Below are 16,035 nucleotides of genomic sequence, written 5' to 3' on the forward strand. Positions count from 1 at the left end.
CTCTCACTGAAGGACATGAGGGTTATCCACATGGCTCTGTGGGTAATTCTGTGAATTCATGGTCGCTACATTAGTGCTCTGACGTGCTCGCTGTGAGCACGACAGAGAGAGAGAACATGGACTCATGGCCGCGCACCATCCCTCTTCCACAGACAAATGGCTTGCAGCCAACAGCCAAGTACGGAACATGAAACACATGATAAAACATGCAATTAAGAGCTTCCGAGCTGCTGTGGAGACCGCTGGTTACATATTTCCTTACTGATTAATGGAGGAGCATTGGAAAGGGAAAGGGTTAGAGAACCCGCCAGGAGTGTTGGGTAACGAGGCATGGTGGCAGATTTATGTCTCCTTCGTCCCCTCCCCCCAATCTGATGTACCCATGACAAAGTGCCGTTAGCCGTCCCCCCATCCCATCTCCTTGAAATGTCATTACATGTTCACATGTAGCAGGTAAGCAGAAATGGAACGAAGATGGGCATTAATGCTAATGAGAACTGGGCTTTGGCCTTTTGTGTCCACTCCCAAAGGCTTCCTTCCATCATTACATTGCCCGAGTCCATATCCCAATCCCAAACATCTCGAATGTTCAACTGGACTCTCTTCACATGCATAGAAATTTACCACTTCTTCTTCTTCTTTTTTAACCTTTTAGCAAAGCCCACATTTTATGACTCCTGCTTTCCACGCTCTTCCACTTTGTCTGTCGCCCTGCTGTCTGTGTGTCTGTGTGAGTGAATTACCTTCAGTCTGTCTTTTGGCAGTGCCTGGGCTCCTTTCATGATGACCTCCTGAACTCTCTCAACAGACAGGTCACTTCCAGCCTGCTCCAGACGCTGACTGAAGAAACCAATAACCTAAAGGTCAAATGGGAGGAAATAGCCAATCACAAACTTGCCATAGGGTCTTTTAGCTTGCCTTAAAGTGCTTTGAGGTGACTGTTGTTGTGATTTGGTGCTATAGAAATAAAATTTAATTGGACTGAATACAGTTGGAGTATTTAGGGGTAAACACAGAATTTAAATACAAATTAGCACCAATACAGTGTCCTCAGTTTTTCATGTTTTGCCAGGAAAATGGGAAATAGGTGCAGTTATTTATTGAAATGTGCAAACATACATGGGAATATAGTATATAAGAATACATGGGAATATAGTATATAAGACAAAAGCACAGTTTGTATAATTTTTACAAGCTTGAAAATCAATATGTTGGTGCAAAAACTGTTATTTTATGCTTGTGAAATTACGCTATATCAGGCATTTTTTGTAGATTTAACTAAGGAAATGTGGGGGAATTGTGACAGGCTGCTAGTAACAGATTGTCTAAAGATATAATAAAAAAAGGTTCTTTGCCAAGTTGTCTTCAAGAGTAGACACAAAATTAAGATGTCTCTTTTGTTTGAATGAATCATAGGTCATAGTTAAGTGTCTTAACAAAAAATAGTGATAAAGCAGGCAGTGTCCAAAGCAAAATCCACTTTTTATCCAATAAAATAGAAGAAAATACAACTCACTGATGAAATTTGACTCTTGTTGATTATCTCCTCAAAAATAAATGGTTATTTTAAAATATTTCTCGTCAGGTTTTGTGTTAATGCAGTTATTGATATCTTTGTTCCATTTTGTTCTACTTGTAAGTATAAATCAGCTGGTAGCATTAGCAAAAAATAAATAAATAAAAAATCAATATTCACTCTTGTCTGTGTTTCCTAATACACACACGGGACCTTGTTCTCATTGAGCTTTAATGTCAAGTCCCAGCTCCATCACGACCCTCTCCGACTCTTCTAATCCCTCTGTTTGGAGCTGTCACATTAATATTTCAGTAGCCACACCCGATATGATGACACCGGGTGCAATATGAGGATCTAGGAACAAAATGGCATCATGCTACACGCGTAGGCCTGAGAGACCTCAGCTGTGTAAACAATAACACTGGTCAGTGTTCCAAAGGTGGTTTGAACATCACGTTAGAGGAATCGGTGCTGAACCTACAGTACGTCGACAGCAGTTTTCATTTAAGGCAAAAATATTGCCGCTTCCATAAACGGCCATTTAAACACGTGCATGGGCTGCCATGTTTCCTAGCAACAGTAACTCGCTTCTGTAAATGCTTCTTTATAAGGATACAGCACAGCACACACTATTCAGATAAACCAGCCACATTAAGGCACCTACCAAATATTATGTAGGACCAGAAAAAACAACTCTGATCTGCAGTATCAGCTACCGTGACATGAGCAGCAGATCCTTTAAGTCTTGTAAGTTGCAAGGTGGGGCCTACGTGGATCAGACTTGTTTTTCTAGCACATCCCAGATATGCTCAGTCAGATCAAGAACTGAGTTAGTACCTTGAAGTCTGTTGTTGTATTCTTTAAATCTTAAACAAGCACTGTGGTGGGGCAGGGGTGCATTAGCCTGCTGAAATGGGTTACTGCCACCAGGGGATACTTTTGCTTACTTTTCTGAAAAGGTGTATGTAGCGTGCAACGTGTTAAAGTATGCAGTAGGTGTACATTCCACATGCCAGGGCTCAACCTTTTCCAGCGCATCATGGTCCAGATCATCACACTACCTCTTTCGGCTTTCCATAATGCTCTTTTGGTGCCATTTCACCCCAGGTAAAGGTTGCCAATACATGCACAGGTCTCCTTAAAGCTTTTTACTGTGAACAAAGATCTGCACGTCTGTGACTTTGCCTCAAACTGGAGCGGACATTGTGCGCAGATGCCCCGGGCACCTTCTCAGTTCAGAGTGCCATGTTAGCGCGACACTTCGAATAAACTGCAATCGTCCTTTAAATGGATGAGTCAGTCAGCTGACCTAAACCTAAGTGAGCGTGCTTTTCATTGATCGAGGGCTAAAAGGCAGAGAGACTTACAAACAAGCAGCAACTAAAGATGGCTGCAGTAAAGATGCAGCCGTGGACCACCCAGCATTTGGCACATATCCATGTGTTCCAAACCTCAGGCTTCAAGCATTAAAATAATCATTGTATTTATGATAGTGTAAGTTTATCAAATTACACTTAAGCCTGTTAGAAGACAGAAAAAAGTGGCTATAATTGGAAGAATGAGTAGATTTAATTTTGGACTGGACTGGCTTGACTGGTGCCATTACAATGAGATGTTTAAAGAGTTGCGGATGATCATAAATCGAGATGATTTGCAAAGCTGGGTGAATTCTGCTTATTGTCAGCGGGGGAAAAAACGTAGAAAATGTCAAAAACTTTTATTTAAAAACATTTTAAATAAGTAGTTCACTGGAATTAAAAATTATTCAATGCTTTCTGGGTTTAACCTCAAAGAAGAAATCTAAGAAAGTATTTTTTGTGTTTCCACTGCTCTTCTAAGTTTTTCCCTGAAGAAATGTTTGGTGTTCCTTAATTACAAAAAAAAAAAAAGAACTATTACAAATTCCTTTTAAAGCTCTTTTTTTTTTTTGTCAGAGCAACATTAAAAAATGCTTCTACAGGCAGTTTTGTTTCTCAGTGTGGGCTGTTTTAAAGATTTCAAGCACACCAGAGTTCATGCACTATGTGCGTCTACAGCTATCTAATACTAATCTCTTCATTAACTCAGAAGGCCTCCCATATGGGCTTATTTTAGAAGAGCAAAAAAGCCGCCTCGCATCCTGAATAGCCTCGGGGAAACTGACTTAACCGAGGGATTCTACCTAGGCATGCCTCCCTCATACTTATGGATAACTGTAAAAGCCTGTGGCAATGTATGCAGCAACCCCCATCCTCTGCGCACACACACTCATACCCACCAAAGCTTCCTTTCCCTTCTCTACGTGACTGTGAATGACAGATTTCTCGCATCCCTTCTTACTTATACACCACACATACTCATTGAATGTTTGAGATGTAATGTGGAGATACTTGACGCCAGTGGACTGATTAATTCAATCATACTGCTTAAGTCTTTCATTCTTTATTGCCTGACTACAATCTTCTGGCCCGGCTTTTTCAACATTTCTGAGCAGACAAAGAGGACACTGCAGGAAAAAACTGTCAGGCTTCTCTTAATTCACTTGTGATGCTTTGGGCGATTCCTAGTTTAAAAAAACCAAATAACAACAACAAAAAAGACAACAACCCTCAATCAGACTGACCGTGTCGAGGTTCTGCATGATGTCCTGGAAGGACGGGTGCGTCCTGAACTGCTCAAAGAGCTCCCTCTTGTAGAGCAGTGCGTACACCAGGTTAGGGTTGTGGTGTAGAGAGTTGCACAGGCAAGAGTTGATGATTTCCAGCATCATGCGGATGACTTCCTCAATCACACTCAGGTCCTGGGCCTGGAGGGAGAGGGAGGATGTAAAGGTTAATTGGTTTCCCACTAGAGTGGTTCCACTTATTATATTGTTTTTAAATGATTGTTTTCTGATAGAACGATCAGCAGGGGGTAACAGACAGATGGCAGAAATGGCAGCAGGGATCAGAGGAAGGACAAAAAAGTAAAGCATGAATGTCGGCCAAGGTCTTAGCAAGTGGCAGAAGGGTGATCTTTTAAACCAGATATCAGGTTTTGTTGGCCTGTGTTTCCTTGTGTGGCAAAGACGGCAACTCAGTGACATGTGACAGTCAAAGACTATAAGAAGGACGGACAAAAAGATAAAGAGTTTTAAAACGCCTGACATAATGGCGTTGTTTTCAGCGTTATTTCAAACTAAGTAGGCTTCTCAACACATAGACCCAAAAAGTTCATAAATAAGGATTTCCCGATGTGAACATCAACACAAGAGATTGTTGGAGAAATGAACTGAAATCCCAAAGCAGCATCAAAAAACAAGTTTGACATTTTAGAAAAATATGCACAGTTGCCTTTTGGTGAAGACAAGATTGATAACATGTAATATCTATGAAGGTTCAGACGACCTCCTCCCAGCTAGGAAAAGGATCTTTCTTCTCTCACTGTGTGACTCCAACTAGCTGTGGCGGCCAAATAGTCGCTCGGAGATCGAGCATGTTGCACCCTCGACCTCCAGTCTCCGAACAATGCCGGTTGGATTCTCAGACAGATTGACAAAGGTTTGCAAAATGACTGTTGTCTAATTTACTAACTGAGCCAATTCGCTAACGTGTTGCAATCAGTCTGAGTCGGTCTCCAACAATGAGTGTAACTAGTCTGGGACACGTCTTTTTATAATTGTGGACTTGATTTTACTGGTTGTCAGCGGGTTCCCGTCATATTCCTAAGTAAAAGCAAAACTGACTCTCTTATTCTGTTGTTAAATTACCATCATGCAGCACATACGTCACCATTTGAGAAAGAACTCTTGTTTCAGATCTACCAGCTTCTGACTGGATTCTCAATGTAGGTTGTCAATTCTGTTTAATTTGAATTTCTGCATATGTAGACAGCATTAACCAGTGCATTATCATAAACTGACAGCATGTAATTGTCAACTTGTCCACATATCATCCCCATTTCGTGACTGCATTTTATTGCAGTTTTATGGCAGCTGACTGCAAGTGGTTGCAGACCTGGTCCCCAGCTTTGAAGCAACAGTTTCAAAGCCAATAAGATTCCAGGTTCTTTGACTTATAGTTGATTTAATTGTGGTTGTTCCCACTATTACTGTGACTGCAGCAATATGATGTTCAATTTTAGTAGCTCCTTCTGCTCAAGAGCGGTGAAACGCTATTTTTGTCCTTCCAAAGAAACAGTTCAACAAATAACCCCTTTTACAAAGGCAATCTGTTATTTTTAAATTTTTGTTTTTGTGCAGATTAAACAAGAGACACAATCTGTGAGCTTGAGAGATGCGGGTGCAACAGAAATATTTTGTTGGCTTTGGAGACAGTCCAACTACCATCTCCGTGTTTTCAGCCTTTATGATAATCTAGATAAGCTAGGACAGCTAGCTGCTGACTAAAGCGTCATAGTGATCACATACGTATGACAGTGGTATTAATCTTAACATCCAACCATAAAAGTAAATAAATAAATTATATTTTATTATCCCTGCATTCAAAATGTTCATAATTAAAAGTGTACAAATTAAAAAGTCCTTAATTTTGTACTTAGTGCGAGTAGTGTGACGCATTCGGCCACTCTTTTTACTTTCAATAGCTTCAGTTATTAATTAGATGAACAATCTTTTTAACAGCTTGCAATTAAAGCAGTCAGTAGGAGAATCCTTTCTACATAGTGAGAAAGGTTTTCAGTGCCACTGATGTTTTTAAATGATGATAAAGACGTCTGCACCTGTCAACCTTTAAAGTTCGGTTTCATTTACCTTATCAGCGTGTTTATGCTACAGAAACCTTGGACCTTAATCTGCGTGGTGGTAACTCGTAAAACATGCGCCTACTTGTAGCCTTTAATGATATTGAAAATGGCTTTCATCATTAACGGAAGTCTATGCAGCTAGAGGAGTTTGGTTTCATCACACAACCTGCTTTTAATGGAAAAAGGCATGCTTTAAGAAATCTGGCTTATTGTTCTTTAGTTACTTCATTCACAACAATCCGTCTACAAGAGAGACAGACAGACGCCACCGTGATGAGATAACGTCTTTTTGGCGTGTTCAATGGTGGCGCACAACAAGAAAACAGCAGAGAGCGTGGGAAAATGAATAATCTACAGAGAGATAAAAACTTTGGTCAACAGAGTTCATGACTGATTTCCCATGGTGTGACAGCTGTGGGCAGAGCGTTACAAAATCTACCGTCTACGTTTGATGATATTGCAAGATAAGCTCCATAAATGAGAAACCAGAAAAATATAACTCAATAACACCGTGACTCATCTCAATTAAACCAAGCACTACTAACCACGAGTGTCAGTTTCTCTTCACTCCCAAAAAGACAAAAATATGATCTCTGCCTTATAAATACCTAAATTTACTGCTTAAAAAGAAATTCTAAAAATCTGCTCAGCGACTTATTTTTTTTTAACATGAGCTATAGCATTTGATCTATATACAGTATACAGCATCTATGTTAGGCCAAACGGAGTCAAAGAGCCGCCTCTGTAAGCAGCTCAGAAGAAGCAGCTAGGACAACAAAATGCAAACTAAGAGAATGCAGGAGTCAGGGACATCCAAAGCAGCTTAGCTTAATGCAATGGACTTCTAATGAAATCAGTCCATCGGTAGTCTGACCACAACTGTAACACGCGACGTAGATTATCTGACAGGTTTTAGTTCGGATCCTGGATCTTTAAAGATCCTTGCATGCCTCCAAGCAGATATGAATAAATATGTGTGCTCCATTTTGAACATTCTTCATTTTGCAGTGTTGTCTGAATATATAAAAAGTATTATAATTACTATTACTATATGTAAGAATAACATGACATAAAATTTCAATAAAAAGATCTCCCAGTGCCTAGCAAAAACTACCCAAACCAAGAAATGTCTGAAAAAACCAGCAGATGGGTGAGAGGAGAAAGAGGTGTGCCTTATACCAAAGCATTTATGAATTCAGTGTGTAATAATGCTCAGTAGTGTGCATTTATCACAAGATGTTTACTCAGCTAAAGTTTGCCCGTCTTGTTTTAGTTGTGCCACAGCAAAAATGTAATTAATGATATAATGCTGATAATATGACCTCAGTCCTTTATGTGGATGTAGAAACTATGACAGTGTGACAGTGAAACGCAGGCAGTTATACTGAATACAGTCCTTACTATTCACAACTGTCAAAATGTCTCGTGTGAAATGCGTCATTTTAAGTGGTTTTCATACGTGAACTTTGGGCAATTTTGGGCGATTGCATATTTTCCACAGCTGTCCTTTCTCACATGTAGCACATACAGTAGCAGGAAATAGGCAGTTTCAGTCACGTTTGTACTATTAGGAAATGCTGCGTATTGTGGGTAAAGTATGCAGCATATCACCAAAACCCAACACCATCCAGCCTTTAAGTAGGAATCTGTTGGGTTAAAGCAGCACACGTTTGTGTTCTCACATGTACCTCTGTCGGCAATGGTGCATAAATATATGAATGCTATGACAAAAACATATTTAACGTCACTTTTCCAAACGTTTAACTGACCAGTTCAGCCTGTCGGTCTGAAAACCTTTAATCATTGTCTTTGCTTTACAGGAAGCCTCGCCTTAGACAGTTACTCATTAGAAACTTCCTCTGGGTTTACACGCTGCCACATTTCAGGCTTGAAGTAAAATTCCTGTAACGTTCATTAGAATAGGCAGCAGAGATAGCAAAGCTTTCTGATAAAGAAAAAGAAAAAAAAGATTTATTTATATTTCACAAGGTCTCATTCTTGAACCGGGCACAACGTGAGCTTTTATATTCGCCACAGCACACTTATGCTTAGTGAATCATTTGCATCACTGTTCTGCTGATGACCTGTTTTGACCAAGAATTTGCAATATCTGATTCGAAACAGCAACATGGTGAGTCTCCTGCTGCGAGCTGATTGGCCACCGAGTCTACCTCCAATCTGGGCAAATCATCTGTAACAGAACTGCATGTGGTAGCATTTTATATTCCATCTTCAGTGCCCTGCTTTGAGAGACGTTCTTATCTTATAAATAACTTTGCTTGCTGTGATGCTTTTTTTAATACACATAATCAGTCCCTGAAAAAAAGCCGGGGGATTAAGATAACAGTAAATAGCTGTATTCTTTTGTGCACTGAAAAAGGTTACTTTAGAAATATAATGGGTTAGGTTGCGTTGCTGAAAATGTAATTACTAGGGCAACCCTTTAAAATTAATTCAGAATGATGTATCTTATTATTTTTTGTTTACGGTGTGATTACTTTTCTACCAAATGTATTTTTTTTAAACCAGGCAAATCCAGCTGCTGCAGGTTACAGAGGTGTTACATTGAGCAGCACAAACAAGCTTCACAGTGAACAGCGATGCTGGAATCTGTGTCAGAAGTGTCCGAAAAGAAATGCTGAAGTCCAGCACTGAAAGGCATTCTTGTCCAGTGATGTGGCCAACTATCACAGGTGGGGTCGCAGACATGGAAACGGGTTGCTCAAAGCAATGTGCATCGATTTGATTGGAAGAGAACCAAGGAAAAAGAAGGCTCGGACGCCACCATAACTCAGCTCGCTGAGCGTGTGACCCAAAGGCTGCAGCAGGGGTAGCCTAGATTTGAGTCCACTCCAGACCACTTCCTGCATGTCATCCCCCCACCACCCGCTCCTTCTCCCTGCTTTCCTGTCTGCGCTCTACACTTTGCTGTCAAATAAAGACTGTAAACCTTGTAAGCCATCCTATTCTCCAACAGCTTTGCTGACCTGTGTAGCTCTCTGACAGAAGCCACTCAAGCCCAGCAAAATGATGAAGAAGGATGGAACAGTTCTAGATTTATGATCTTTACAGAAAACAATACATTCAGATTTTGTGAACACCATCAACGTAACTGGTAACGGAACTCTAGTTTAGTTATTTCGACACACATCCAATAACATTGCTGCACTGATTTCCACAAGCATGGTGGTTGAAGGTGTTGAGCTTTAACCGGCAGACGTGGAGAGGCAATAGGAAGGCAGGAGAGCCAGCTCTAATGAGGATTGATTGTGCGTCTGGAAGCAGAGGTGGCTCTCTGAGCTCAACTCCACTGCCTAGCTATACTTGCTCCACTCTTTTCCGCAGTGGCAGGCCATAATTAGACAGAAAGCAGGGACAGATAAGAGAGACAACTGAGTAGGAGGATGTGGAGGCAGGAGGAGGAGGACAGCAACAAAAATGGTAGCATAGATGATAAGAGAGTATGGGGGGTAGGGGGGCTAGCTGATGGAGAAAACGGACGTGACGAAGAGGAGACAAAAGCAGGAGAGGGAGGCAGAGTAGGAGTGAACGATGCCTGGTGTGTTTGTTCTCCAGCTCTGCACCAAGCTTAATGAGATTAGTCTGGCAGGGAAAAAATGCCACACTGGGGAATTCAGGTCACATGAAAATAGGCTAGCTAGACGTCTGCCTGGCCTTGTGTGTATGTTTGTCAAGTGGATGAGATTAAGAGGTCCACGGTCTGGTTGAAACCCAGACAGGATTTAAATATCTTGGCGACTCCTCCTCTTCCACTTCCCACTCTGTCCTTTTGCACTTTTTTTCTCTTCAAACTGCATCCACAGCCAGAAAAAACAAACAACAAAAAAAAAAACACTTGACATGTGTTTGTTTGACAGCATATTCTTCCTACCTCTCCCTCCTCTTTTTGCCTCATTCTCTCTTAGTCATACATCGTTTTCCAACCTTGTGCCTTGTCGTTTGGTCACAGCCACTCATGCTGCTATTTCTCGTCTTCTCTCCACTCAGGAAAACATAGGTGAGTCATAAAATTAGCCTCAATGATCCCGTCCTGTTTTACTTGCATCACCATTCACAGAAACCCTATTGGAAAGCAAAGCATTTATGTGCACTTATAGGTTTACACCCTTCCCCAACTCTGTGCAATTCTGCTGTTAATTCTTAAACATACCGAGTGCAAATGTGTCGCATCTGCAGGCGTGGTGACCTCTGCTGTGTCTGACAACTGACAGTTTGTAGATGCAAGCAGTGACTAGAAAGCCAGAGCCCGTCCTTTCTATCATACCCACACATGTTTTTAAGCAAGCGTTTGTGAGTGCGGACAGAGTGTTTAGAGACAGACATGAAAATCCCTGTAAAGTAGGAGCTGGCATCATTAAACCAATAGCTTAGTGATTCCCTGGCCGGCCCTGCTGCTCACTGTAGGCTGTTGCAGGGCAGACAAACCAGACATATTAAGAAAGAGCACTGATGAAGACAAGGGCATGAGGATACAAACAGAAAGAGTGAAAAGCCACACCTACAGGTTGAATAAAGCACAGTGGAGGAAAAGGATGAAGAGGGGGGGGGAAAAGCCACGTGGACAGACAGAGAGGGTCAGACTGGCTGAGCAGCAGCAGCAGCCTGCCCTTGTCTTTTGGGAGGTTTTTTTTTTTTTAAAATAGGTCATTGTCTGACCCGCATTATGGTACCACAGCCATGTCATAATCACACCATTTTGAAGAGCATTGTGCTCAGGTCAGCTTCTCATTACCCCATAGCTTCACATACCCACAAAACATCCTTTGTTGGATGCACACAGAGAAAAAGAGAAAAAAAGTGTGTGTGTGTGTGTGTGTGTTGGGGGTGGGGGGTGAAAGTTGGACCCTAAAGAAAAACAGCAGCATCAACACAATGTGATTATGCTGGATGCTCTCTGCATCACTGTCTCGTGTGTGAAGGCAGGATCCTGTGTATTGGCGTCCATATACCTTATCCAGATTAAATAGGCACACTACTTTTCTGAGACTTGGCTAGCGCTAACAGCGGGGTTGCTTGGGTGGGGAATGAAGGCAGTACTGTGGGTCATGTGGGTCATAACGTGAGTGATAATGATAAAAAAAAAGATGACGCCAACTGCTGCAACAGCACTCTGGGAGATAGGTAGGCAGTGCTAATTGATCTGCTACGAGCTGTGCTCTGTTTTGCTGTGCCTCGATCGCGAAAGGACCACAATACAGCAGGGCTGCCCTAATTACCATTTGGAAGCAGCAGATCATTAGGACCCCAGAGCACCTGCTGCCTGCAGGGGTGGCAGTCCTACTGCCTGAGAATAGCAGCAGCTGAAAGAGGCAGTGATAGATGACAAAAGAGAAGAGGATGGCACATATATACAGAGACGGGCTAACAGAATAATAATAAACTAATAACTGGGCCTAGCATCGTTGTTACTGGGCAGGTGAGGGGGTGAGGGAGGGGTAACTCCTGAAAGATCAGAGACCAAATTGTGGAGTCAGTGTGTAAGCTAACTCTCACCTCTCAGCAGGAAAGCACCTTAATGAGAAGAATGCAAGGAAACAGATTTATGAGACAGAGAAGAGAAGATAATGAGCTACTTATTGCGTGGCAGAGAGGTTAAGAGGTTACTTGTTATATGTGATTAGTTTATTCTATGTTCAATTTCACTAGAGGCTTAGCTGCTCAGCCTGGAGCCTGAAGTTGAGTTCATTTGGAGCAGTTAAAGACCACCACTCTAAAAGATCTCATTTATCTTGGTCTCCTATAGGCAAACTCTTAATTGGAGTTCAGTTAAAAAAATATGCTGGTGTCCTACATTTATATTTCCTTAAACTATGACACAACCCAGCTCATGTATTACTAAGATGATTTTAAGAAGTCCATCCGAGTAACAGATTTGGAACTTAAAGGTTTGCATGAAGAAGTCCTCTCGAAAATGAGCAACATATATTTATTCTATCTTTCACAACTTTCCAGGAATGTACACTTGATTGATTGGCCCATAAAAGATCAGCAAATAGTACTGATAGTTTACTTAGGTGTTGTTAGATTGAAATAATCTGTTATAATCTGTTCTGGATTTATAGAAGAGTGTTCAGATCTTTGTTTGTATGTGTGACTTACACATATGGTGACAAACAACTTTGTGATGAACTGCTGAATTTTATTTTATTTTATTTTATTTTATAGTTTTCATTTATTTTTGCTGCCTGGTTTTAATTGAGTAATTTCTGTAACTGCGAGACACTTGCTGCTGCCCATCTTGGCCAGGTCTCTCTTGTAAAAGAGGTTTTTAATCTCAATGGGATCTTCCTGGTTAAATAAAAAAATAAAATAAAATTGCCTTTGTTTGTTTTCGAACTATAACACCTGTCTGAATAAAGCCTTATAAACAGCAGAATGCATTTCATAACATGGGGAGGTGGGGAGGTCTTTATCAGCAGGAAAAGCTGTAAAACCTATAAAAATACAGTTTAAAAAATATCAAAAAAGTTTTCCCGTCACATTAGCCAAAGTGATTAAGTGGTCTGGATTGGAGTCGTCACTGAGCCGGGATTCTGAATTGAAAGTGAGAAACAATCATCTATGTTTAACCCGTCTCATCTGGTCAACTTTAAGCTCGAGTGTGCTGTGTGGTTTAAGGTTGCTAGGATGTGAAGAGGTCTCACTTTCTCAGTCTTCTCCCTGGTGCAACAATTTATAACGTGAGAGTCCTCTGTGACCTCATCTTATTACCAGTTTATAAATAATCCTTTGGGGTCAACCTTTTGCTGATAGCAGCATGCCTGAACTAGTGTAATAAATGGTTCATGAATTGTCTTTTTTGTGTGCAACAATACTGTGCAAAAGTCTTGAACCACCCTTTCATTTCTTTATGTTTTGCTGGGAAAAAGAGAAATAAGTACAGTGATTTTTTCAAACATGTACACACACATGGAAATACAGTTTAAAAGGCAAAAACTGAGTTTGTGCAATTCTAACAAGCTTACAAGTCAGTATAAATAAGCTCCTATGACCGTCTTTAATCTTCAACACAGCCTCAACTCTCTTAGACAAGCTTTCTTCTAATTTGTAGACACTTCCTGTTTTACCTCCTCCACACATACTAAAGATGATTTGAAGCAAAAAGCTAAAATTTGGATGAATGATGCTGCAGATTTTCAGTTTTCAGAGCTGAACTATTGCTCATTAACACTTTAAAAATGATGACAGCCTGGCTACGCTAAATATAAAGAAATGAGGGGTGACGTTTGAACAGTATTGTATATAAGCTTGTAACTTTTATAGTGTGTTAATTCAATTTTAATAGTAATGTTTATGAATACTAATTGACTAAAGTAACACCCTAAAATATGAAACTAGACATTTTCATCCCTTTGTTTACATTCGGACTACAAATCTTTTTCCATCTACATGTGAACTATGTTTGAATCATCAAACGACCTACAACACACTTAATGCAGTAGAACATCGTAAACAAGCGAATTAAAAAAAAAAAAAAAAGCGGCGAGGCCACTTCAAATAAACTAAACAATAACTGTCAGCACAAACATTAATGCTGCTTGACTGATTACAACTACTCACTCACATAAACATCGCAGACTGTATAATAGCTCGCTTCAGAAGCACACTTTCTAGTTAACAGCTTGCATCACTGAATGATTCTGGACTTTGCACAAAAAAAATCATTTTGTAGCTTCCTAAGAAATCCGCACATTCCTGAAAGCCCTGATAATAAACAGAAGGCATAATGTTTATTATCTGTTGATATATCCCCGGGCTCTGCTTTCCTCTTAAACAAGAGGAATGGTGCTACAAAGCTAATGCATGTGTCTACTCCAGCTATTAAAAAGAGATCACAGAATGTGACTCAACCAGGACACATAAACACATAGACAGGGTGGTCCACCATGCTCCTGGCAGTGTCTGTGCACATGTAAATGTGTGTGTGTGTGTGTGTGTGTGTGTGTGTGTGTGTGTGTGTGTGTGTGCGCACACGCTTGTAGTCTTTTCCCAGAAATGTGCAACAGTAAACAGACTAAGAGGCAGAGAAGTAACATTACCATTACTGGCTGGGAGCATAAACAGTGACAAACAATGCAACACATACTTCCATCTTTTTATGTTTGTTTGCATGTACAACCGCAAACTGCATGTCCTCGGCATATCTCAGTGGATGAGACAGGAAAATAAGAATAAAAATGCAGACTCAGAGGTAACCATAGGATCCCACGAGAGATGCCCTTCTTGGTCTGGGAGCCTCTGGATGTTCCCCCCGGGGGTGGGGGCTCAAGGGCCCCAACCCCTCGCTCTGTCTTCCATGATACTAACCAGACGCAGCCGCGCAAACACATTCAGGGACAGGGGGCATGTTCTGTGTGTGTATATACCAGAGAGAGAGAGACAGCAACCAAGAGGCAGACATCTACAGGGAGAAGGGGGGGGGGGGGGGGGGGGGGTACAGAAGAGACGGAGGGAAAGATGAGACATTAACACAGAAGCAGACTGCACCCAGCTTTAACTCTCAGCTTAGGGCAGTTTGACAACGTTTTCATATCCGCCTCTCGGTCTCTCCCTCGTAAAGAGAGCGATTATACGTCCAGGACGATCCCACATTAAACAAACATTAGTTCTCTCTCCACAGCCAGGCTCGGCCAAATTGCATTGTTTCCAGATGCCTGTCACAAAAACACGCTTACACCCACCCCAGGGCCCTCTCCTCCCCTCGTCAGCTCTCTCCTCTCTTCTCCTCTCCTCTGTCTCTCCTTACAGTTACCTCAGCCTCCACACCTCCCCAAGTTAAGGCGAGGGTTTGTGAGTAACACCAGGGCAGGCTGCTTTCAATTACGCCGCCACATCCGCTACTACTGCAGGAGCAGATGAGAGCCGGCGATGGAGGAAACAAAGGAGCCGGCATAATGAGACAGCAGCCCTTCCTTCAGATGTCACATCTCTCAAAACCAATGACGGGCTTTAGCTGGCGTGTAAGGTCATGTTAAGTGGCCAGACATGGAAAATTAGGAAGGAATTTCAATTTAACATTAAAACTATTAAAAGAAGAAATGGCTATACTTTATACTATACTAAACCTGGGCATAATGAGTATCTTAGGGATGCTTAAGTGTTGCTCTGACAAAAATCAGCTACTTACAGCGACTACTTTCTGAGATTTTATTAACAAGTTGCTAACAAGCAGCAAACTGCTGCTAATCGGGTCTACATTTTAAACTCTCCATCTATGCCAACCTCAAATCAAAGAGAATTAACAAAACAAAAAAAAAAAAAAAAAGGTCTAGCAGTACAGAGCCTAAAGGTATATTTACATTTCAGTGACCCCTCATTATTCTGTTTCTGCTCTATATGGCTGTACAACAGTGCTTCAAGCTAAATGCCACCTTCAGCATGTAAACAAGCTAAGCTGGCATGATGCAGACCATGTTAAACACTTTAGTTTAGCATACTAGCATTTATCGACAGGCACGAGAATAGACTGATGGGAATGTCCTTCCTTTTGCTTGGTAATAAAAGACCCAATAGCACACTCGATCCAACACTTTAAATCTTACTCACAAATGCCAACATTTTGGAGAGAAAACAAGCCAAGGAGTCTGAAAATAAGAACATGGTAAGCCATACACTATTAGTTGGCATATGTTTGTCAAAAGAGAGCCCATGGAGCTTCCTTCTGATAAGTAGACAATACTCAGTGTGGCACATATCCAAAGTTACATGGCAATAAGTGAAGAAATAAATAAACAGACACTACTTGTTGTGGCGGCACTCTGTCTCTATTTCACTCT

At 41.2% G+C, this 16,035-nt stretch overlaps 1 protein-coding gene across 1 annotated transcript in view; it reads right to left on the minus strand.

The window, feature by feature from the left end:
- The window catches only part of dym (dymeclin), a 57,013-nt gene that overhangs the window by 8,008 nt on the left and 32,970 nt on the right, over positions 1 to 16,035 (minus strand). The window contains exons 15-16 of the mRNA XM_006789046.3: positions 4,119 to 4,301; positions 744 to 857 (exon numbers count right to left, since the gene is read on the minus strand). Coding sequence (XP_006789109.1) covers positions 744 to 857; positions 4,119 to 4,301 — 297 coding nt within the window. The remainder of the gene's footprint in view (positions 1 to 743; positions 858 to 4,118; positions 4,302 to 16,035) is intronic.

The sequence above is a fragment of the Neolamprologus brichardi genome, chromosome 7 (assembly GCF_056152115.1).
Source record: "Neolamprologus brichardi isolate AB-2024 chromosome 7, ASM5615211v1, whole genome shotgun sequence".
Taxonomy (NCBI): domain Eukaryota; kingdom Metazoa; phylum Chordata; class Actinopteri; order Cichliformes; family Cichlidae; genus Neolamprologus; species Neolamprologus brichardi.